Source organism: Lepisma saccharinum, chromosome 2 (genome assembly GCF_977018435.1).
Source record: "Lepisma saccharinum chromosome 2, izLepSacc3.1, whole genome shotgun sequence".
Taxonomy (NCBI): domain Eukaryota; kingdom Metazoa; phylum Arthropoda; class Insecta; order Zygentoma; family Lepismatidae; genus Lepisma; species Lepisma saccharinum.
Genome location: NC_139230.1, coordinates 211,620,968 through 211,646,597, shown reverse-complemented (window position 1 = coordinate 211,646,597; position 25,630 = coordinate 211,620,968). Strand labels below are relative to the sequence as shown.

General features: G+C 37.6%; 1 protein-coding gene across 1 annotated transcript in view; it reads right to left on the bottom strand.

Annotated features, from left to right (window-relative positions):
• LOC145984296 (DNA-(apurinic or apyrimidinic site) endonuclease 2-like) overlaps positions 1 to 25,630 on the bottom strand; it is a 72,369-nt gene that overhangs the window by 11,251 nt on the left and 35,488 nt on the right. The window contains exon 4 of the mRNA XM_083117939.1: positions 2,504 to 2,719. Coding sequence (XP_082974065.1) covers positions 2,504 to 2,719 — 216 coding nt within the window. The remainder of the gene's footprint in view (positions 1 to 2,503; positions 2,720 to 25,630) is intronic.

The following is a 25,630-nucleotide window of genomic DNA, read 5'->3' as shown; positions in this document are numbered from 1 at the left end:
ATGACAAGAGTATTTCTATGAATTACTCAATGAAAATATAGAGGATGATAGAGAAGAGGAAAATATGAATGAGGAAAGAGTAATAAAACCTACCTTAGAAGAAGTCAGAAATGCAATCAAAGCATTAAAGAACAATGAAAGCATCACAAGAAGATGGTATAGAATATGAGTTCCTGAAATATGGTGGAGATGGAATGGAGAAGACCATCCATGAACTGATAAAGGAAGCGTGGACAAAAGAAGAAAAATGCCCAGGGATTGGACTGTGGGAATAATTTGACCCATATATGAAAAAAAGGACAAGGCATTGTGTGAAAAATACCATGGGATCACTTTACTGTATGGAACTTCTAAGAAGTGGACCGAAGCAGGAGCAATGGAAAAGAATAAGAGAAGGAAGCACACCCCTCATAACAAGCAAAACAACTTGTATTTTTGTGCTGAAGAATTTATACAAAAGCAATCACCCTCATTTCCAACTGTGCAGTCTCATTGTTGCAGAAGAGCCTCCCAGATGGCATGGTGGTAATATTGTCACATTGTAATCAGGGAGCCCCAGGTTCAATACCTGGTGGTTCGGATTCTACATTAAACTGTAGGTCCAGTCCCAATTAGCCTATATGTGCATAAAGTGGACTTGAAACAACAAACCAATCAATCAACCATTATTGCAGAAAATAAGGTGCAAAACAGTACTAGGAACCTTCGTTAAACAATCATACTCTGTTTAGAATATATGAAAAAAATCCAGAAAGTTTAGAGAAATACAGGCAAGTTTTCAATGAATACAATCTTGGCTACTTTAAACCAAAAAGAGATGCATGTAAGAAATGTGTGGCCTATTATAACAATATGACAGAGAAAGAAATAAAAATTCATGATGGTGACTGGAAGAAATGGCTAGGAGTCTAGGATGAAGATAAAGCATTGTCTCATCAAGATCCAAAAAATACTGTCTTTCAGTTTTGACCTACAAGCAGTCCAAAATACACCAAAGGGGCAGGCAGGTCCAATACCTGTGCAAATTGGCAAGTTAAAATCTGACAATATACAATTTGGGGAGTCAAAATGCAAACTGTTGTGCCTTAGGTGAGACTCAGGAGAAGATTCACCTCCAAAATGGAGAATGTGTGGAGCCCTAATCCCAACATCCCTTCAATGTGCCTTCATGGCACAGTGCCATATGCACAGGAACCCAACCCTTTACCTTATCTACCAAATCCACACACAAACCTCATTGACATTCATTTTGCAGAATGGTCTTGAGGACCAAAGATTCCTAATTTCTTGGTTCAACTTGAGACAATGCAGGTGCCTTATCAAGGATGCCCTTGAGCATGCAGTGTTTCTAACCCAGTACACTGCAGATCAGTTGTCATTCCTAATGATTAATTTAAGATTGATTGTATTTGTACATAAATGTACTAGCCATCCATTTAAAGGTTAAAACACACCCAACAAATTCATGTTCAATTTTTTGTAGAAAAGCCAGATAATGGTAAAAAATAAAGATGCAATACGTAACATGATGCAAGGTTGATTTTCAGGGTAGAAAGTAAGTTCTAAAAATTTACGTGCATTTTTCAATTAGTACCTAACAATGGTTGTACATTTCTTTCTTTATGTTGTTCCTGTTTAGGAACAAATGTGCTAAATCAAGGAAATGGCGGATGTCAAGTAATGTCAAGCATATTTTTATCCCTGCGTTGGATGCATGAGAAAATTACATCATTGGTCGCACACGGTGACAGAGACCGGGTTCTTAAAATATGTTAAATTAAAGGTCTCAAACTCCAAGCCATCAATAATTGTGATTAAATCTTACTTTATTTGCAAATAATTTGAGATTGTATAAAACTATGAAATGTACATTTTAGTTAGTAAAAATAAATACACAAGACAAAATAAATAATATTCCACATAATGAAAATTTCAATGTTGCATGTGTGACCATAAAATTGGAAAAATGAGTTTTTATTTCAAGTCACACATGGATTTACACACCCCCCCCCCCTTATACACCCAGTGGCTTGAAGATCTGACTAACAGTGAAAACAAAATCGTGGAGTAAAGGAGGAAGGTCAGAAACTCAACTAGACAGAAGGTGGGTGTTGATAAGACAATAATTGATAAATGGCGGTGTTAAAACCACACACATGGAACACAGGGTTAAGCCATCGGATGCTAAATTCTGGAACAGACAATACATGCAAAAACACACTAATGCGAGCCCCATATACACCAAGTTTCAAATGATGTGAACGATTTCAACTCATTATATTTTATTCATAAATTGCCAAATTAAGATACAATTAATCAATTCTGGTGGCAGAATTTAGAACTACTAGCCCATTCCAAAAAAAACTGAAGGATGTGTTTGAATGTATTTCATGGGATATTCAATTGGTGATTATGTTGTATTGCTCATGGAATGTGCTCCTATTGTTCAAATCATTTTGAAACACACTGTATATCAAAAGGCTGAAACAAATAGCCAACTTACTATCTCATCTGGGTTGCAATGATCAATCGGTTTGTGTGCAGTGTTTATATCACCAACAACAATAACCAAATTTCCTTCATTCAACTGGGCTTCCACTCGCAACTGCAACAATTTATAATATCGTATTTTGAAAATTCTTCTGTCAGGCTTTTGTGGATCTGCTCTTGGACAATATACATTGAATATGGTAAGGGTCCTCTCATCCCCAGCCTTCAGCTACAATGTAAAAAGAAAAGTTAATGCACAGTTTAACATAGACAATGAATATTTAAATAAAAAAGGTCATTGTCTTTCAATTTTGGCACATATACAGTGTTTAGTTTTGCATGTCAGAGGCAACTTAATTAGAAACATGGTCAAGATTCACTACATTAAAACTATTTAACAAATTATGAAGTTGCAAACCACTACTAATATACCAGGTAACCAAGAAAGTTCATGCGGTTTTTACAACTGCCCGTAGTTTTCGTGGGGTAGTACGCAGTTCAGCCGCCAGGGGTACATGTATGTGTGATTGGCGGAAAGCTCATTCCTTGGCACGTCGGCTAACGTAGATAACAGGTCGCAGTCGATAGTTCAGGAGCAAGTATTCACAGTGAACCATGGCTGTGTCGAATGCAGTAATCAAGGCATGTTTACTGTATGAGTACAAGTTGGGGACAAAAGGAGCGGAAGCAGCAAGAAAAATATGTGCAGCGTTTGGAGAAGGTACAATTAGTGAACGGACAGCACAAAAGTGGTTTCAGACCTTCTCGAGTGGCGATGAGACACTGGCAGACAAACCTCGATCGGGCAGACCGAAATCTCTCGATGTGGACCACTGAAGGCAGCAATTGAAGAGGATTCAAGTCAAACGTGTCAAGAACTCGCTCAACGATTTGCAGTAAGTGCTGAAACAATTCGTGTGCACTTGCATGAGCTTGGCAAATCATGGAAACTGAGTAAGTGGGTCCCGCACGAGCTGACTGCTGCGAACCGTCTCCAACGACTGAACATTTGCACTTCCTTGCTCACTTGGAACAACAACTGTCCAATTTTGGACCACATTTTGACGTGTGATGAAAAGTGGGTAATGTACGATAACAAGAAACGCTCATACCATTGGCTATCGTCAAATGACACCATACCTTTAACTGCAAAACCTGCTCTTCATCAGCGGAAGGTGCTGCTGTGTGTCTGGTGGACTACGGCTGGGATTGTGCATTATGAGTTCTTGGAAAGTGGTAAAACCATCAACAAAGAGGTGTACTCCGCGCAATTGCAAAGAGTGGCTGAACAGTTTGCAAAAAAACAACCTGCATTAGTGAATAGGAAGCGTGTTCTTTTCCACCAAGACAACGCTAACCCGCATACAGCAAAGATGACCCTGGAGGTGATTTCTTCTCTCGGCTGGGAACTTCTGCCACATCCAGCGTATTCACCCGACATCGCTCCATCAAACTACCATCTTTTTTTGTCTATGGACAACCATATGCACAATCGACATTTCCAAACTCGCGAGGAGGTTGAAAACGCGGTGGTGCAGTTTCTTGCGGCCCTACACAAAGACTTTTTCAAACATGGCATCTACAGGCTTGTACAAAGATGGGAGAAGGTTGTAGAAGCGGGTGGGATATTTTGCAGAATAAACATAAGGTAAACACATTTGTTTTGGACTTTTTCTTCTTTGTACTAAAACTGCATGAACTTTCTTGGTTACCTGGTATTTATTTATGATATTTGCATCTCTCAGCATTTTCTTGAGGTTCGGTTGAAATATTCTAAAGTGTTAATATCTTCAAGAAGATGTTTGTTCCTTGGAATGGAATGTTTGATAAGGGCTTAACAAATAATCTCAGGCAAATTTGTGTTGTTTTTTTTTAAATTTAGTGCAAATACAAATATGGATAAATTTATTGAAATTACACTGAATGGGAGCTTTTGTGGAAGACTGTCAGGGATACACATATATACTAGAGGATAAATGTATCATACCTCTCTGGTTCTCTCATCATTCAGCAGTAAGAAGACACTAACATACTATCACACACTAGACCAGAAAATCCCATACAAGCTAGCAAAAACTGCATATACAACATACCATGTGAATGTGGACGAGCTTACATAGAAAAATTTGGACACCCTCTAGAGAAGAGAATAGATGAACAAAGTAGCACATGCACAAATGGGTTATAGTTAGGGACGTGAAGTTTTGTTTTAGGGATAACACTGAAAAGTTGATGAAAGCATAATAAAGTATTTAAAGTGTAGTTGGGTAGGTTAAGGAGGTAAGATTTTGGTGTTTCGGAATTGCAAAATAACGTGAATTATGCCATTTTTCAGAAAATGCCACAAATATGCAATATAAACTGGCGATAACACTTCTTCTGTTCAAATAGAATTATCTGAAGTGTTATGAGTTCTGGCATTCCTAGTCTAGCTGGCAAAAGTTTGATTCAAGAAAGATTGTCATGCTTCATTTATTGCAGTTAGGCGTAGACATGACCGACAGTGCTTTGACCTTGTCCTGAAATAGAATTCACTGTGGGGATGTTCCCAGAAGGGAAGCTTAGGAACGGAAAATTGTTCAGGGAGAAACACCTGTTGTGTTGGGGGGGGGAGGGGGTTAGGGGTGTGGATATGTGCAGAAAGTGGTATTTTGAGGTTAGAGAGGGATTTTTTGGCATTGTAGGGATAAGTCTGAAACAGGAACATCAAAGAATCGCTGTTCTCTGAGGCTGCATCCAGTTGCACCGTCTCATCCCCACCACTAGAAAAAAGAAATTTGTCCACCTGAAGATGGGAAAAGAGGTACTCTTTCAAAACGTAGTGTTAGAATAAGTACAGATGAACGTACTAGCAAAAAGGTAATGTCCAATTAACATATTATGCTAATAATGCTAACATTCAGAGAATTGAAAGCATCATACACTTTGTTAACTGAATTTTCATCTCACCTGTGTCTGTTTGCAAACGTGACCAGTAATTTCCACAATGCAATGGTTCATGCAAGATTATTAACATTTTAAGTCCCGTGGTGCATACGTAGTTCTTACCTCTGTCCCAGGCCATTTAAACGAGTTTTGTAAGGTTTAGCAAAAATCGTTATAGCTTCCTTCCTATGGCAGATAATTTAGTGAAACAAGAAACATTTTACTAAGAATAAAATGTACTTTGACATAAAAAAGACAAAGTGTTGCTATCTGTATGTATTTGTTATTATTTGTGGCTTCAAATGTGAAAATTGAAAAAAAGAAAAGTGTTGGCAATGGTTGGCAACATGCACAATATTTTCTCTTCTAAAAAAAAAAAACCAGGAATTTCAAATATACACACACACACACACACAAGTAAAAAATACCTCTCACTACACTCCTACGATGAACAAAACACAAAAAAATATCTCACTCCACTCGCAAACATGCAAAAACTATGTGCACAACATTACTGTAAAGCCTCTGTGAACTCAAATAAAGCAACCTTCTCAAAATAAAAGGGACAGTCAGCTGGAAAAATTACATGAGTTATTTTTAGCCCTGATCCTACCTCTTACTCCCCCCTTTTTCATTTTCCTTCTGAAGAAGGAGTGGTTGTCTTCTGAAGCAAGCACTGTGCAAAGTCCATTTCACCTGCTGAAAAGTTATCGCCGCAAACATTTTTGACAACAATCTCCCCCCCCCCTCGTCACTTTCCTGCAAGGATGAGATTGTAAACAACCATTGTAAACAAGCATTTACAACAGTGACAACTCACTTCTGTGAGCTTTGTCATTCGATGTCTCTTTTGCTGCGTCGACAAAGAGGTGGTGTAAATTTAGCAGCTGCTGCTGACGTCATTAGGGAGTTGAAGAGCACCAGCATTGCTCTCGATGCATATCGACTCTTGGTTTCAAGTTCCACACACTTCGAGTCACGAGCATAGAAAATGAACAGGGTTGCAAGGTGACAAAAAAAGGTTCTGTTAAATCGGTCTGTGGCCAAAAATGCTATTTGTCAACACATGACCGATTCGGACTGTAAAGGTTAAAGGTCCAGAAACTGTAAAATAATTCTCCTCCAGTGCAAAACAGAAAATCTGCAAGTGTAAATGGGTCATGAGAAAAAAAGTGTAGATTTTGAGCAGGTTTTTATTCAGCAGAGTAAAGATGTCTCCTGAACGTGCAACACTGAACATGCTGTTGGTATAGCAATGTATGTTGAACCTTGGAAACTGTGGGCTGTTACTGCGAGTCAGGTATTGACAGTGTGCATGATGTTGGCAAGTTCAACAAAAATCTTTACTCCGTTCAATAAAAATCTGTATAAAATTGATTTTGCAGTGCAAATTGAAAATGATGATTGGTTTTAAAAAGAGCTGCAAAGAGTTTCAATATCGTATTTATAGGACTACCCAACTAAAAAAAAAGTTGTTTCACAAAAATTGATAAACCTTTTCTTGGCCGATTTAAAAAAATCTGAAAATTAAGATTGTATTTGAAACCTGTATTTACATTACAAGCAGGGCTGAGCCGATACCACTTTGAACCGATACCCTCACCAATGCCGATACCGATACTTGTATAATTCCAATTTAAAAAATAACAAAGGCTAGTTATTACATATGTGTGTGTGTTTAGTATTGTTACATTTTGAGGATATGTATTTTTGACAAGGGGCGATGAATAAATTAACCCACCAAACGATGCTCTCTTGCAACAATACATCACAACTTTACAGATTTTTTATAGATCCGTGACAATCGATGAGATGTTTCAAATGAGAAAAAATATTATGAGAAGCTAAGAGTGAGGCGATTATTGTATTGCTTGTGCTATTAGCAAAAGTTACTTGTTGGTATAAAAAATGAGTTATGTATGTATAATTTCCTGCACAATATCAGGGTGGCTACTCACTTGGAATTCTTTGAATTCTGGGAATTCTGTGTGAATTTTCGTAAAACATGAAAAAAAAAGTACAAGCAGATGGTTTACTTTATCTTTTAATTAATTTTCAACTGAAACATAGTGGTGCAATTTTGAATGCTGAAATGTTACTTCGCAAGGCTTGAATGTCACAAAAGGACCGAAATGACGTGAAAGTGAGCAAGACCACGTGGATTAGAAGTTTGCACTTTGGACTGTGCAGGCAGTAGAGGCGACTGGGTGCAATATTTAGGGGGGTGGTAAGGGCAGCTTGCTTTCTATTAGTAGACAAGGCTTAGAATTAAGTGTCCATAGTGCGGGGGCCAAAAGTAGAGGGGAACTGAATTCTAGCAGTTGGAATTTGAAAGAGGTGTTTACAGCAAATGTGCACAATAGACACTGTGTGATTATAGCCCATTGTTTATTCACAATAAAGTTTTATAATGAACAACAGGCTATGACCGTTGCCCATCTTATTGGACAATAATTGTATGATGGGTTGTGCTCATCACTCGTCCAGAAAGGGTTAATGTACATCCCACATTTGAGAACTTGAATAGTAATTTCTGTCATGAAGTTTAGATCTGCAAGCAAATACTATTAATTGTAGATTGAGAATTGGTAAATTAGCTAAGAATTGGTAAATTACCTAAGTAACGTATCATTCTACAGAATGGTGGTATCGAAACCAGTCACCCCTATAATGGGTGATGTAGCTTATTCATCATTCATCCTCAATGATGAGAGCACTCGTCATTGACATGACAAGCGAAATGTTTGGCAGTGCGAAAGGCCAACTGAAAGAAAATACCTTCACTAGAAAAGACAATGGTCACTCATTCGGTTTTATGAACCTTCAAACCTGAATCATGCCTGGGTTAGGATATTTACCTGTCTATCTGAAGAATGATGATTAATTCAAAGTAACGTCGAATAAAACAAAACTAAGACACCTCTATGATTCCTTGCTCGTTGACAAGGACTCGCCTCACTCTCCCTCAAGTCCTTTCTCCAAGCTCATCTCTCTCCTCAACTCAAAACAAAAGTCAGTCCCTTCTCAGTTTGTCTCACCTCTATATCATCCAGGCCATGCCAAATCATGATTTTTACTACCTCTATTGCAAACAGCTGACTCCATAAACCTGATGGAACTTCCTATATCCTGAATACATCAGGAAGTTTGCATAGCACAACACTGTGCATTATTCACATACCACAGAGGTTGAGACAACTGGAGTAAACAAGTGAATGCCCCGATCAACATGAAGCACCCAGAGAGAGTTTAAATAAAATATACTCTTATAGATTAATATGTTCTGTCGCCATGGAAAAAAAAATTCAATTTTGAAAATTTAAAATTTAAATCGCAAATCTTGTCATGACCCAGGTTCTCCACTTTGATATATATATATAAACAACAGGATAAAAAATAATTGAATAATTAAATATATCTTTCTCTTTTTTCCCTTACCAAAATTTATCTGTTACCCTAATAAAATTAGTAATTCAAACCATAAAATTAAATATACAAATTGATAATAATAAAAAATTAAAGGTGAAAGAAAATTCTTTGTAAACAAATTTCAACTTTATGCATGTCCTTAAAATGAATAAAGTATTTTGTATAATATTGCAGGACTCAAATAGCAAGAGTTCAATTAATTATAAGTGTAAAGAAAAACACTGATTACTACTTTTGCCTTGTAACTTTCAATGTCAATGTCATTGTAAATAAAAAACTGCTCATATACAAATTTGACATACTATCGCTCATTCCCACGGAACACACAATCACAATAGCTGAACTGCAAGTGGTCGTCGTTCGTCTTCTGTTAATACGGAAAAGGCACTTCGGAGCCCTTCGATCCCATCCGTGACGGGTCCAAAATGGCCACCATCACAAAGTCACGAGAATGTTCTCTTGGCATAGCCACATCGAGTGAGTTGAACAACTGCAGAGTGATACCAGGGCATGGTTTCAGCTCGGATGTAAACAAAAGGTAATACATGCAAATGGCCACCGTGTGTTGGTATGGAACCAAGAGTTCACCAATGTTTTCTATATCATCGAGCCCGAGTTGGACCTTTGAAGTAGATATCGTGAACAAAAAAATGTCCACAATTAAGTTCACGATAGCATGGATTCCAAAATACGTAAGTAGTATATAAATATTTGTGTAGCCACTTCACTTGTTACAAGACTAAAGGAAGGGTGTTTTCATGAAAACATTCACATAAAATAATTTATGCTTGTGCACGGTTTAATTATATGTGAATATATTATAAACTAAAGCAAGCTTGCACTGGGTGTGTGTGTGTGTGCTTATTATGTACTTTCACTGGAAGGTGGGTGTGCATATTATGTGCACAAAATTTCCAATCACTGGTTATTCCTCTATTCATGCATATGAATAGGAAGCTGGTTTGATGCATATAATTGTTTTGCATTGGGATATGGAAACTGCTACTGGCATAAAAACCAGAAAATCAAAAATAACACTTGGTTTTCTTCACTGCATTGCTATATGTACTGTATTATAGCTTTGTAAAACACTTGATGTGACACTGCGTAATACACAACTAAAAAGTCTTGCAAGTGTCCAAAAAACTGTCTGTTCTGACTTTAAACATCAGAAATGAAATTTCACACATAAAAAAAAAAGTGTCATGTGTAAAAAGTGTTCTTATCATGCTAACATAGATGAAGTTGAATGTGCATGAAATGTTGTCACTTAGTGTGTTTCATCTTGGTGAAAATAAAATGAATGCTTGGATGTTCAATTGGTAACAGCTTGTAAATGAGATAAATAAAATTGGGATAACAATGCACATTTCCTGGAACATGATCAAAAGTACTGTAGAACTAGACTGCTGTAGGAATTCTTTGCTTATATTTGCATGTTCATATCGATGCACTTTGTAGCAATAGTAAAATATGACCACTTTGGGGAGGGGTCATGTATTTTCCTGGATAAGTCTGAACAAAATCACAATTGTATGTTACTTCTTCTCTTGATATTCTGAAAAAGTGATAGGGAAAGGGAACTGTGAAATTGTAGTCTGTTATGGGAAATTCTTCTTATGAAAAATGTGGACACTATTTGTAGCTAGCACTTGATAATTGGCAAAACTGCTGCATGTTGCTTCCATGTGTTATGGTGCATGTTAAAAAAGAAAAAAAACTACATGCATTCATTTCTTATTGCTTTCTTGTGTGCATGTTCTTCTCCGTGGTGCATAGGAAAAATCCACATAAGTACACATGGTAAAGGCTTACATGTGCATGTGTGGGGAAACAACGATTATTGTTGAAACCAAAACTGCTGCTGAGGGATATCAGGTCTCTCTGCTTCTCTTCTTATTGTTACTTGTCATCTTCATTTTGTTTGGGGCAATGTAAAATGTGTATAAATACCAGCTGAACTTGGGAGATTGGGAAAAATTTGTCTCAACTGCAAACCATGTAGAGGAAAATTGTATCTGGTCCCTTCACAAAAATGTGGTGGATAATTTATAGTCTGTGGTCCACCGAACTTGGGGATCCATGGTTGAATTCTGTCCTTGCTTCGAAAGGTGTAGTCCTCTCGTAGCGAGGCAAATATGGTGTCTGCATGTCTCCTTCAAGTTGTTGGTTAGATGAGTCTGTCTGCACGATAGTTGACTGCTGCTTGCAGAAGTCCTTCGTAAAAATGCCAATGACTGGTGTAGGCACTTCTCGTCCAAGTTCTTTTGTATAGACAGGTTGGGTAATTCTTAAGGAAAGTTGAGATAAAGAAAGGAAGATATTGGAAGTAGGTTTGATTGATTCAAGTCATGCACACAAAAGCAAATTCATTCCATTGCCTTTTCTTAAAATTAAATTAAACTGCCTCATCAAAATAAAAATACTATTATAAAATATAAATAAAATAAATTGGTTACAGATTTGCCACAATTATTTGAAAATAAATAAGGAAAATTTAAATAAAATACATAATTGTAATTAAATAAGAAAATAATGTCCATGATTGACGTGTTGCCTTGAAAACATATAAAATTTATATATTATTGCTGCATTGCTCTAAATCTAACTGTCTTGAAAGTTGACGGTGCTTATAAAAACACTAAACAAGTGTTGCAGTTAACAACAAATTCCATATGACAAAAACTAAAATTGACATGGGCAAAGGAGTTAAAATTAATTTGTGAAACAGAATACTCTTACTAATGGATTGATTTAGTTGCCTCAATGCAAGTTAACACTGGGTCCACTGTGGGATAGTGAAATCAGATAAATTCTTAGGGATATCAAGTGATAATTCAACTTCCCTCATCTTTACTTGTTCAAAAGCTAAAATCCTAGTATGTAAAATTTGTTGATTCACAATAATCTGAGTAAAATCCTGATAATTAAAAAATATAGATTGCCCTTTGTTAATCTGAATTGATCTATGGGTGTTCAAATTATTGTTTAAATTCTGAATGACAATAAATTGACCTGTGCCTGATATTAAAATACCATTACGTGTTCGAACAGTGTGTAAATATTTGTTCTCAGTCATAGATTTCACTTCAAAATTAAAAGATGCTATATATTATGTAAAATTAAGTCTTCTAAACACTGTACATCTTTATCGACGTGAGCAGGTAAAAAAAGTTTTTAAGCTTGCACGTGCTCTCAACAATTTGCACTAATCGTGGACTTCCCTTATTACTCATACTGTACGTTAGCTCAGGAATTCTAATGCGGGACCAAGAATTATTACGTAAAACACCTAAATTTACAATTCTAAAAATAGATGCGATGTCATTCATCTGTACTAAAGGTGTTTCAAGAAGTAAATGAAATGATCTACTACTGGGTTCATAATTGATCAAAAATACGTTGGTTATAGAGTAAAATAGGCCTATGTCCGTCTTGTAGAGCGAATCTTTGAAGTCGGGATGATGCTGAATAATGTACGGAGCCAATTAGGAGTTAAAATATGATAAGATAATTTTCCTGAAGCTATTTCCATAATTATAAAATCTAAACGCTCATCTCAGAGGCGTGCAATAATGCAACTATATGTCTCTCTTCATTATAGTCATAACAAAATTTAGCAAGTAATTCTTCCTTTAAATGCATGACTGATTGCTTTAAAACTACCAAGATTTCACTGACAATGTTAACCATCTGTAATTGGCTTTGTTTTCTATTTTGTACTTCATTAATTATATGATGTTGATTGGCTGCTAAAGTTTTAACTGATTGCGATAAATGATTGACTGACATGGTATTGAAAACAGAAAGTCCTGCACTAAACAAATTTATTAAATTGAGAAATATCTGCCTCTTCTCTCTGTTGTGTGTATTAGTAACATTCTGATATAAATTTCTACAATTAGGTCTTACATCTCCCACTGTAAATCTACATGGAGAATACTGAGAAATCTCAGTAAGATAATCATTAATCTTGGTGCTGGTATCGTTGTGAATGACCTTCCACTGTGCACACTCGGAATCATTTTCAACCTGAATATGCGCATCGATAAAAACATTCACTGTCATAAAAATATTTTTGCTGCTATGAATGGTTAACCCTCTTCTTTCATAATATAATCCTAGTGATTTAAAAAATATATCTTGCGACTGTTCATTGTGAGGTAGGGATCTAATAAAGCTAATCAAGGATAGGACTAGGATTGAAACCCAAAAAATGAAGTTTATTCTGCCAGTAGCCATGCTTCTGTAAATAAATAAAAAATTCCTGCATCAGTACAGTTAAAGTTGAAGTTAAAATTTATGCCTTAATAAAGCTAAAATTATGCTGATGTAATCAAAATAAACTGAATATGGGATCAGATAAGTAACCTGATTGATGCTAGGGAAGGGGTGAGAACTGACACATCGACAATATTATCCCAGGGATATGTGAGGCTGAAGCCAATACAGTTTGAATCTGACGTTGGCCATGGGAGAAATATCACCACAGGATGAACCGTTGTTGGGACTATTATATGATATGCCAGACCTATATGAAAATTTAGGCCTTTATGTGTGGTTATCTCCTATAAGTCAGGGGTTGAGGGCATGGATACTGTACGTGGTGAGTTCCATTCTGTGGAGACGATATAACCGAACCGTTGACTCTCTTGAGGACATAGAGAATTTATTGTATGGTACCTGGGAAAAGCTCCAGCATCAAGGAGTACTCCTAGAGGGTTACCGTATCTGGGGGGTCCAAGGTCTACTGGTACAACCTTGTCCGCGGGGAACTACAACGCCACATGGAGGATTTCCTCTGGCAGCTAGAGGTATTTCTTAGCTGCCGAGATTAATGAGCTATTCGACTATTAGAATGCCCATAGAACTCCAATATTAATAATTAAGCTTTAATTTCTCAAATTATAAAATTTGTAGTGCTCTCACACTGTTATAATTTGGGCAGGCTATGGGTGTCGTGGCGACTTGAGCTGCATATGCCTGCATCAATCACCGAGGCTAGCCTAAACACTAAATTTTGATCATTAAATAAAATATCTGAAGGCAATTTCCTAAGTAAAACTTGTCCCTTGAAAATTTAATGAGCGAACGCCACTGGATCGGAAAAATATGCATATCAAGAATTTTTCATTGTCGTCTCCATGTTATTTCTTTACTGTGCTTCTAGTGCACTCTGGAGATACTCCGAGGCAATAAAAGGAATTTGTAAACTCAGCAGGCAATGTATTTCCACTTAGCATTGCATTCCGTCGTTGCCTGGAGGACTTCAATGCATAAAGGAAGGCTGGCTGGCTCGTTGCGGTGTTTGGGCGAGTTCGGATTCTGTCGGAGTAGTGGTAGCTTTCAGCAGGCTGCTGCAAAAACTCGAAAACTTCCACGATTGCATAATAACGACGACTTGGGAAGGTGCAAGCAAGAATAAAAGGACTAATTAGGTTTGCATGGAAATGCAATCGGCTTAAATAGTGGATACATAACACCCCCCCCCCCAAAAAAATAATACGTAATTAAAACAAATATTAAGGAAAATTTTAGGCAAACGTGTAGTCATAAAAAATATGATCAGTAAAAGATACAGTAGGTTTGGCAATCTGAAACTTTGGCTTATTTTCTGATTTTTGAGTAAAACTAGGCGCATTTTCGACTTTTACTGTTGGCTGACTTTCGAATAAATCTTGACTTTTGCAATTGGCTGTACACAGGGCAAACTAATAAATTCACTTTCAACTTTGCATCTGTGTTGATCAAAATTTGAAACATTGCTTACGGCAAACTTCTGAGCATTATCTCTGACAGATGCAATATTTTTGGGCAAATCTAAAACTTCGTCTTTGACAACTACAATATTTCGGGACGGATCTTGAACTTCTTCTTTTACACTTTGCTGAATAATATGGGACAGAGGCAGGGGTGGAGGTTTTGGTGGCTGAATGACATTTAACTGTACTTCAACAAGTGATGCAACATCATCATAAGGCTTTTCCACAGGAGGCGGATCATTTTTAAGCTCACTTAAGGCTAATTCATTGGTATGCTCTTGGTCATAAGTAACAGATTTCTTGCGTTGACATTTACAGTAACAAATTACAAAGATTGTAAAAATACTAATAATAAACATTACTAATAATAAACTCGAAATAATATTTTTTTTCTTTCTTTCTTTATTTATTTATTTATTAAACACTACAGGCAAATGCCCAGTTACAGTGCTTTGAGGTTAACTGAGTTCAGTTTACATACATATTGACAAAACAAGTAATTAAAAATTGGTAAGAGAAAACAACAAAGACAAGTAGAAAATAACTACGTATAAGACGGAACAGAATAATCATTACATAACAACAATATATAATACAAGGGTGGTATATCATAAAGTACACAACATATTTGGTTACAATGCTATTATATACAGGGTTCACATAATAAGATTGCTTTTAGGTCTAAATAGATCAATGTCAGGGGTATTATTGGAGACTATATTGTACAACGCGCACATCCTCCTCATGGGATCCATTTCAGCCATCCTGGTTCTACCGCATGAAATTTTAAAGAGGTCATTTCTGGGTCTTAATTTTGAGCATGGAACGTAAAAGTTTATTTTTGCAAGAAGTGCGGAGGAGTCTGTTTTTCCATTGACAAGTTTCGAAAGGAAAGTTAACTGGTGCATCTGTCTTCTTTTTTCAAGGGACGGGACACTCAGCATGTTGCGTAAGATGTCACCCAAAGTGAATTTTGGATAAATGCCATCTAATTTATATACTAAATACCTTAAGAATTTATTTTGGAGTTTCTCTATTTTTTCGATTTCCTTTATAAATAACGGGTCCCAAACAACTGAGGCATATTCAAGTTTTGATCTGACAAACGTATAGTAAAGTAGCAAAAAGGTTTCTTTTTTCTTAAACTGGCTACACATTCTCATCACAAATCCTAGGTTTCTGTGCGCTTCACTGAGGATGCGTGCAGTGTGTGTCTGGAAATTTAAAACTTTGTCAAAAGTGACTCCAAGATCAGTTACAGTATTCTCTCTTAGGATTTCTATGTCGGAAATGTTATATGAATATTGGATGGGATGTTTGTTACGTGTGAATGACACTACTTTGCATTTCTTGAGATTGAGATTAACCTTGTTGTTCTTGCACCAATCAAGTACTTCGTTAAGTTTGTCTTGTAATTTCGTACAGTCGTGATCACTTTTAATTTGTTTGAAAATTTTGACATCGTCAGCAAAGATTAATTTTTCGGAGTTTTTTAGTGCATCTGGTAAATCGTTAATGAAAATCAAGTACAGCAGGGGGCCTAGGTTCGAACCTTGGGGGACACCGGAGCTGGCTACGTAATAGGAGGACCTTAGTCCTTGGTGCATGACATATTGTCGTCTATTCTGTAAATATGAAGCAAGTAGTTTTATAAGTTGCGGGGAGAGGCAGATGTAAGCTAGTTTCTGAATTAAAGTATCGTGGTGTACCATGTCGAAGGCCTTTGAAAAGTCCGTGTATATTACATCGACCTGTCCTTTATCGTCAATAGTTGACACAACGTAATTTGTTAATTCGACGAGATTAGTCACAGTTGAACGGTTTTGTACAAATCCATGCTGGTGTGGAGAAAGGATAGGTTTGACATGAGAGTAAATATGATTATAAATTATTTGCTCAAAGAGTTTAGCTGGAGCTGACAGTTTCGCGATTGGTCTGTAGTTACTTATGTCTGTCTTATCTGCTGCTTTGGGGATTGGACAAATCTCCGTCGTTTTCCAACTTGCGGGGAATTTTTCTGTTTTCAAGATTAAATTAAAGAGGGTGTGGAGAGGGAACTTGAGCGCCTCTGAGCAACCTTTAATAACGTAGGGGGGGATTAGGTCCGGTCCAGCTGCTCTTTTTGGTTTGAGTTTCTTGATGGCTTTTTCGATTTCTTTTAGGGAGATTTCCGGGATGCTTAAGAGACTAAGTTGGGATTTCGGGAGCGCGTTCGTACGTGTGGTTTCGTAAGAGGACGGTTCCGCGGAAAAGACAGATTCGAAATATGTAGCATAAACATTCTGGATGTTATTGTTATCGATAGGTTCACCATTGAGTTGGGTTGGTTGGGCTGGTGGATTCTTCCTTTGATTCTTAACTAAAGACCAAAATAGATTTGGGTCGCGAGTCAGATTAGCTTCGCAGCTGTTAAGGTAGTTTTGGTAAGCTTTGTTTATTTCCGCTTTTAATTTCGTTCTTAGGGCTTTAAAGTTAGCTTCATGATACCCTACATTCCCTTGTTTTTGTTTCCATTTTTTATGATGGTGCGACTTGATCTTTATACCTTTTATAATATCTAGCGTGAACCAACATGGGTACTGATTAGAATAAGTTGAGCGGGAGAATGGGACGCATTCATCAAATATACACTTAATTACTTCATAAAATTTGTCCACTGCAAGATCGATATCGTTGTATTTATGTAATTGTTCCCAGTTAGCCGATTTAAATTTGTGAAACATACTGACGAAATCAGCTTTCTTAAAATTGTATCGCTTAATACTCGACTTTGAAGTTTTACGCTTAGGTTTGGGGCGTGGTACATTTATTCCTAGGGGAGGGTGGTGAGTATCTTCCGGCACCAGTGCATCCTGCCGGAGTATCGTTACATTATCTATATTTGTTAGGACTAAATCTAGGGTTTTACCGTTGGCATTTTGTATAGTATTTAAGTTTTTGAGATCATTAAAATCAATAAAGTACTTCAATTCACGACAGTGGGAACCTAACGTGAGGAGGTCGTTAGTAGGATGAGTTATGTCAGGGATGTTAAAGTCACCATCGATGAGCAATGGGGCCCCTAGAGGACAATGTGCGGTTATGTAGGAGAACAAAGTTTCATATACCGGTAGGGGTGATGATGGCTGGATGTATATTACAGAAATATAGATGGCATGTGCATGTTCCGGTTTTAATTTTATAATTACACAGTCTATGGTTTGTTCAGTTAACGGTAAATCCACCAGTTCAGGGCAATGTTCTTTCTTTACACCAATAAGAACACCACCTCCTAGGGTTTTCCCGTTTTCTCGTGGGTTGCGGTCCGATCTAAAAACACTGTATTGTTCTGAAAATATTTCCGAGTTGGATATTGAAGTGTTGAGCCAAGTTTCAGCGCACAAGACCACATCGTAGTTATTCGCCAAAATGCTGAGAAGAAACTGATTCGTTTTCGTGCGTATACCTCTTAGGTTTTGATAAATAATGCTCATGGGGACTCGATTTGTTTGATTCTCGTGAACGGTTTTGACTGAATGTACATCCTCTGGCGAGTTATCAGAAACGGAGTGTGCACTAGTTGCGTTTGTACTCGTTCCGCTAGGTTCGAGATTGTCAGCTGTTTTCACTAATACACCAGTGGGTCCTGAGGGGATGTCCTTCTTACCTGTCAGGTTGCGATGGGCGTGGCTACGTCGACATCTTCAGAGAGGCAGGAGGCCATTTCCGCGGGACCACTTGCTTCGCCGATCGTACTGCATTCCTGAACTTCCAGGGTGGATAGGGGCTGGGGTATGTTGAACTGCACTTTCACTTCGAGACGGGTTGGCGCCAACAGTTTGGGGCTCAGATAAGGTGGCTGGGTCAGGTTGGAGATCACTCAAGGAATACTTGACATTGTCAACAACGAGGTGGCGGTAACTAATGTAGGCTCTATGACCAGCATTTCGGGCACTGTGCATATGTTCCAGGAGTCCCTGGCGCTCCTTCCGAGTGGAATAGCAAAAGTCATGTTCAACATATATTTTTGTACCTTTTAGTTTGTTGCGGCACCTGAGAATTTCTTCCTTTTTTTTGTACCGTAAAAAGTGGCAAACGATTGGGCGTGGGCCTCGCGTGCTGTTCGTGTTTATCCTATGAGCTCGCTGAATGTCATCCTCTTGCAGAATTATGCTCAGCTCTACATTCCTAAGTTTGCACCAGATGTACTGAATAATCATTTTTGTGACCTCCCGACTATTGAAAATAATGTTAAAATTGAAACTATTCGGAACATCGCAACGCACTCCACAAACGCTTCAAAATTTTGCTTTTCCTGGATTTCACCGGAAGACGTTAGAAAATCTTTACTTAAGATAAAATCGTCGGCCGTAGGAGTAGATGAAGTTTCCATTCTCATGATCAAAAAAATCCTCCACCATGTCCTTATTCCCATCACGGACATATTCAATTTCTCCTTGCTTTCTGACACATTTCCGTCGCTTTGGAAACTCGCCCAGGTACGCCCTATACCTAAAACAAGCAACGAAATCAATTTAAACAATTTTAGACCAATCAGCATCCTCCCAGCTCTGTCTAAGGCTCTAGAACATCTTATTAGTGGTCAAACCCGTGACTTTCTAGCACGAAATAACCTAATAAACCACTTTCAATCTGGGTTCCGTAGCAACCACAGCACATGCACGGCTCTCGTCAACGTAACCGACGACATTAGGTTAGCCATGGACAATCGACAACTTACAATCCTTGTTCTTCTCGATTTTACCAAAGCTTTCCAAACCATTGATCATGAAATTTTACTCACAAAACTATCATCCCTATTCAGCTTCTCGAACTCTACGGTTAACTGGTTCCGTTCCTACCTGTCTGGACGTCAACAATGTGTCGTCGACCCACATCGAAGATCATCCTGGAAAAGCATCCCCTGTGGCGTCCCTCAAGGCACCGTACTGGGCCCCCTCCTGTTTACACTATATATTAACGACCTCCCGTCGGTGCTTAATCACTGTAGGTATCACATCTATGCCGACGACTTTCAATTATACTTTTCTTTCCCTCCTCAAGAAATATTGAATGCAACCGAACGTATAAACAACGACCTGAAAAAAATCAACAAGTGGTCTGTAGACCACGGCTTGCACGTCAACCCGACCAAAACCCAGTGTATGCTCGTAGGCTCCCCAAAGATTCTGAACAGAATTGATTAATTAAATCTCCCTAATCTTACGGTCAACGATAAACACTTGCCTCTCTCTACCACGGTTAAAAATCTGGGAATTACGCTAAACAATAATCTTACCTGGAGAGAACACGTAAACTCCGTGTGTAAAAGAGCTTTCGGTGCACTACACTCTCTTTACCGGCTTAAAAACTTCCTCCCCGAACGTATAAAAACCAAACTTGTTCAATCTTTTGTTTTCCCTATTATTGATTACTGTGACACTGTTTACTCGGACGTAAATTGTGAGCAAGCTAAACGCCTTCAGCGAATCCAGAATGCCTGTGTCCGCTTCGTTTTTGACATAAAATATTCAGAACATTTGACACCGTATTATGCGAAGGTCGAGTGGCTGAAATTAAGTGATAAACGGATTTACCACAACCTTGTCCTACTGTACAAAGCCCTAGAAATAAAATATCCAAAATACCTTTCCGGGCGGTTTCAATATCTTTCGGACTTTCACTCCCGCAACACCAGATCACGTGAAAAATCTCTGTTATCCATCCCTATCCACAGATCTAACTTCTACGCCAATTCGTTTACCGTTACCTCTGCAGGACACTGAAACAGACTGCCCCCCGAAATCCAAGCCTCCTCCTCAATTGTAACATTCAAAAGACAATTAAAATTATACATGCTAAACAATTGGACCTAGATTAAATTCCCAGAAAGAAATACGTTATACATTTAGCCCACGAAATATGCTTTCTATGTAGGTACTTGTGTGTGAATGTGTGTTTGTGTGTGTGTGTGTGCATGTAGAAACTGTATTGCTTTTATTTTTAATTTCTTCTAAGCTACTTTTTTTCATTGTGTTAGTAAAAATAATGAGCAATGTACGTAATTAATGGTTAATCCAGGGCTTGACTGCTCGTATTCAAACTGTATTGCTTTCATTTTTAGTTTCATTTTACTTTCATTATTTTTCTTTTATTATTTTATTTTTCATTTATCTTTTTTAATTTTTTAATTGTATACAATTTACTGCAAAGAAAAAAATGATCCCTGTAATTAATGGTTAAGTGGAAGAGAAGGCATTAATGCCTTAACTTCGCCATGTAAACAAAGTCGTAAATAAATAAATAAATAAATAAATAAATATAATTCGACGTACTTTGGTCTCGGATTCTGCCCAGTCTTCTCCCGGGGAATCCTCATTGACACCGTAAAACACTAGGTTATCCCGACGACTTCTATCTTCCTGATCATCCAGCCTTTGTTGAAGCCATCTATTGTTCTCCGACAGTTCTTCTACGCGTTTTGTAAGCGAACCTACGTCACTTTGGAGGACATCCACTCTACTGACCAGAGTTCTAAGTGCGTCGTTGAATTGTCGAACTTCGATAACAAGTGATTCGTGAGACGCTTTGAGATCACGGAACATTTCTTTGATCTCTTTCATTTCGTCCCTTCTTCAGGGTTTAGTTCCACGCCTCCAATCACTAATAACACTAGCACAACTAGTCCGTAAGCAAAGAAACACTGTTTGAATCCAAAACTGCACCCCACGGTCGCTTGACATTTCGAAGGCACTTTTCCCATGTACATTCCTATACGGCAGCGCCAGGTCTCGGTCGACACCCCCATCTCTTCGCTAGGCACGCGGTTCCACGGAGCAGATTTAAACACGTCCGTCCACTTTCACTTTCTTATTTAGGATTGTATGGATATTCAAAATATTTCAGAAGCAGATGAACAAAATTAGAAGCTTTTACGTATGGAAGAAATCACTTTAACATAACTAAAATCGCAATGACTTGCATGTTGCTTAGCAACAAAAACAAACAGTTCTTAAGCCTGCCTAGTTTAAATTACACTGATAAACAATGAAATACTCCTTTAAATAAAACTAAGTGATCTCTATGTATTCAGATGTGCTGATAACGAATATCGCATCCGTTTTCCTGTATCACCTAAATTTTTTGCAGAACACCCACATTTTATAGTTTTATGGTTTCAGGTCTCCGCACCCTGCTCTGCATCTGGCTTAACGTTTGGTTCCTAGCAAATGCATAAGAACCTTTTGGCGACCTTGTGTGTTTACGACTGGCACTTAATATTTCATGGAGGAAACATCAGGCAGTAGAGTAATTTCCTGTTTCTCTGTTAAGATTTGTTCTTTTGTGGGTTAGTCGAGTCTTAACTTCCTTTCGGATAACTTCGCGAGTAGCCGTATTTTATGTTTGTGTATGTTCGTGAAATTGTGAATGTAATATTGTGTATAGTGAAGTGAAGTGTAAGTTGTATTTTAACAAAACGATCAGAGCAATGTTTTTATAAAGAAATATATTATAACTCAATTAATGAGTTCGCCATGTCACGCAAATGTGTGAATAACCCGAACTTGTTTTATGTTTGCGGGGAATTTACTCCGAAGTCACAGAGAAATACTATCACTCCTATAGTGAAAAAAGCATATGAGTTTTTGGAAGTAAAGTAGATGAGGGAAAAAGCTGGGCATCAGGTAAAATTTGCTGTAATTGTTCGCGAACTTTACGTGGTTGGCTTAATGGCACTCACAAATCAATGCCCTTCGGAAACCCTGTAATATGAACAGAACAGAAAGATCATACTATGGATTGTTACTTCTGTTTAACGAACATAGTGGGATATAGTTCTAAATCAAAACATTCTATATTTTATCCTGGTTCCTTCAGCCAAGAAACCTATGAGTCATGATTTTATACCAATTCCTGAGTCTCCTAAAGAATGGACAGTGGATGAAACAGAACCAAGCAGTGCTTCTCCAGATGACGAACCTGGACCCTCATATTCAAACACCAATCCAAATTTTCCTGATCCAAATATACCTCACTTTATTTCCCAATCCGAACTAAATGATCTAGCCAGAGACCTCAACCTTTCTAAAGTTCAAGCGCAATTATTAGGTTCTCGTCTCCGAGGGTGGAATTTATTACAAGATGGTGTTAAGGTGTCATATCGGAAAAGCCAACAATCACTGAGACATTATTTTTCTGTTAGTAATGAGTTAACTTACTGCAATGATGTAGAAGGCCTTCTGCAAGAACTTGGAAGGAGTCACAACCCAAACGAGTGGAGACTATTTTTAGATTCATCTAAGAATAGTTTAAAAGTAGTATTGTTGCATAATGGGAATATATACCCATCAGTACCCCTTGCCTATTCTTCCACCATGAAGGAAACATATCAAAATATGCATACAATATTAAAAGTGATAAATTATGAAAAATATGGTTGGCAGATATGCGGAGAACTCAAAATCATTGGTATACTGTTAGGCATGCAGTCTGGGTTTACAAAATTTTGTTGCTTTCTTTGCTAATGGGACGGCCGGGCGAAAGATAAACATTACAACATTGTGGATTGGCCCATACGAAAAAACTTAATGCCTGGGTAGAAGAGTGTTAGGAATCACCCTCTACTTGAGAAAGACAAGATTTTTTACCACCGTTGCATATACAGTTAGGGCTGATTAAAAATTTTGTTAAAGCTTTGGATAAACACGGTGAGGGTTTTGGGCACTTAAGAAAAACATTTCCTAAACTCAGTGATAGTAAGTTAAACGGCATATTTATTGGGCCGCAAATCCGTGAGATCGTTCATGATGACAACTTTGTGGAATTGCTAACAGAAAAAGAGAAATGCGCATGGTTAGCTTTCAGACAAGTATGCTGTAATTTTCTTGGAAATGTGAAAGCTGACAACTACAAGGAACTTGTTGAAGTGTTATCAGCGCATGGGGTGCAATATGTCCTTGAAAATTCACTTTTTACATTCGCATTTTGACTTTTCCCCCCCTAACTTGGGTGCGGTTAGTGACGAATACGGCGACAGATTTCACCAGGATATTTCTGTCATGGAGAAACAATATGCAAGAAAATCGGTACAGAACATGTTAGCAGACTACTGTTGGAACCTCAAGGAAGAGGTTTCTGGTAAGTTACAAACGGCAGAGTTCAAGAAAGAAATTTTAAAAATGTGAGTAAAAATGTGTTTTTTTTTTCCTTCTTTTTGCATGAAATTTCTTCATTGAACAGTCAAAATCGGTCATATATATATATATATATTTTTTTTTATATTTCATAGTTATTCACTTCAATATTTAAATCTTATTTCATGAGCAAACAAGCAAAAATATTATGTATTATTACAAAGGGAATTAAATTTTTATTAAAAACAAAAAATGAAAATCCAGGGAAAACGATAGGTGATACAGCATTTCTACTTTCAGATTTGGATTCAGCGGGGTCGAATTATAAATAATCACCTATTTTCGTTCAAAGGAACAAAAAAAAGTTTGAATTTGTTCATCAGTGTTATTAGATATTTTAATTCAACTTATTTATTTCTTGATCTAGGCACAATTTATCTGCTTAATTTATTAGGTTAGTCAAAAAGTAAATGCAATGTTTTTATTTTTTTCCGTAGGTTGGCTGTACAGCTTTCTGCACTCGCAATCCGATAGATAGTATCGTTGTCTTCGCCTGTGGCAGGTTACAGCATCATCACTTCAGTTCGCTCTGCAGTGTTCCCAAGTAAACATGGCTGCACCACTGTCCGCATGCACCACAGAAGAACAGCATTCTGTAATCCGTTTTTAACTGGACTGAAGGTGTATCAGGAGCTGAAATCCATAGAAGACTTTCAGCACAATACGGTGACAATGTTTTACCACTGTGAAGTGTTTACCAGTGGATTGAAAAGTTCAAAAGTGGTCGAACAAGTGTGAAGGAAGAGGAAAGTGCAGGTTTTCCAGCCACATCCAATACTGATGACAACATTGAGCAAGTCCGTGAGCTGGTTCTGAATAACCGACGAGTGACTGTTGATGAAGTGGCAAACCATAAGAACATTAGTCATGGTTCTGCATATGAAATTATCCATAACAGGCTCAACTTTCATAAAGTCTGTGCGAAATGTGTCCCTAAAGAACTCACTGACGAGAACAAGCAAAATCGTGCGAGAATCTGTCAGCAATTATTGGACAGACATGCTAACGAAGGTGAAGCCTTTTTGTAACGAATCATCACTAGAGATGAAACATGGATCCATCACTTCGAACCTGAGAGCAAATGCCAGAGCATGGAATGGAAACACCCTGAATCTCCAGTGAAAAAAAAAAAAGTCAAGTGTCAACACTCTGCAGGAAAAGTGATGCTCACACTTTTTTGGGACTCAGAATTAATTATGGGTAATTATGGAACATTATGTAGAAAAGGGGACAACAATAAACAGTGAATGATACAGTGATATGCTTTCGAACAAGTTGAAGCCTGCAATTCGAAGCAAACGACGAGGCTGATTGTTGGAAGGCATTCTTTTGTTGAATGACAACACGCGTCCCCATACCACCGCCAACACCGCTCAAACTCTTCAGAATCTGGGCTTTGAGGTGTTAGAGCATCCTGCATACAGTCCCGATCTCGCCCCATCAGATTACCATCTGTTCGGTCCACTTAAAGATGCTTTAAGAGGCCGTCGATTCGACACAGATCAACAGGTGAAGGAAGCAGTGCATACGTGGCTTGCTGCTCAACCAAAAACCTTTTTTTCTCAGGGTATCGGAAAGCTTGTGGAACATTGGACCAAGTGTATTGAAGTGCAGGAGGACTATGTTGGAAAATTATATCATTGTAAGTTTTCTATTGTTGCTGTGAAAAATAAAAAAAAATTGATTGCATTTTCTTTTTGACTGACCTAATATTTACCTGATGTGATTTATTTATTCTCTAAATTTTTTAAACACTGTTTATTGACTTATCTTATTTCAAGATTACTCCAAACTTATCTTACTTAATCTCAGGTGTTATCTTCATTTTTAAATACTTGGAAAATCAATGAA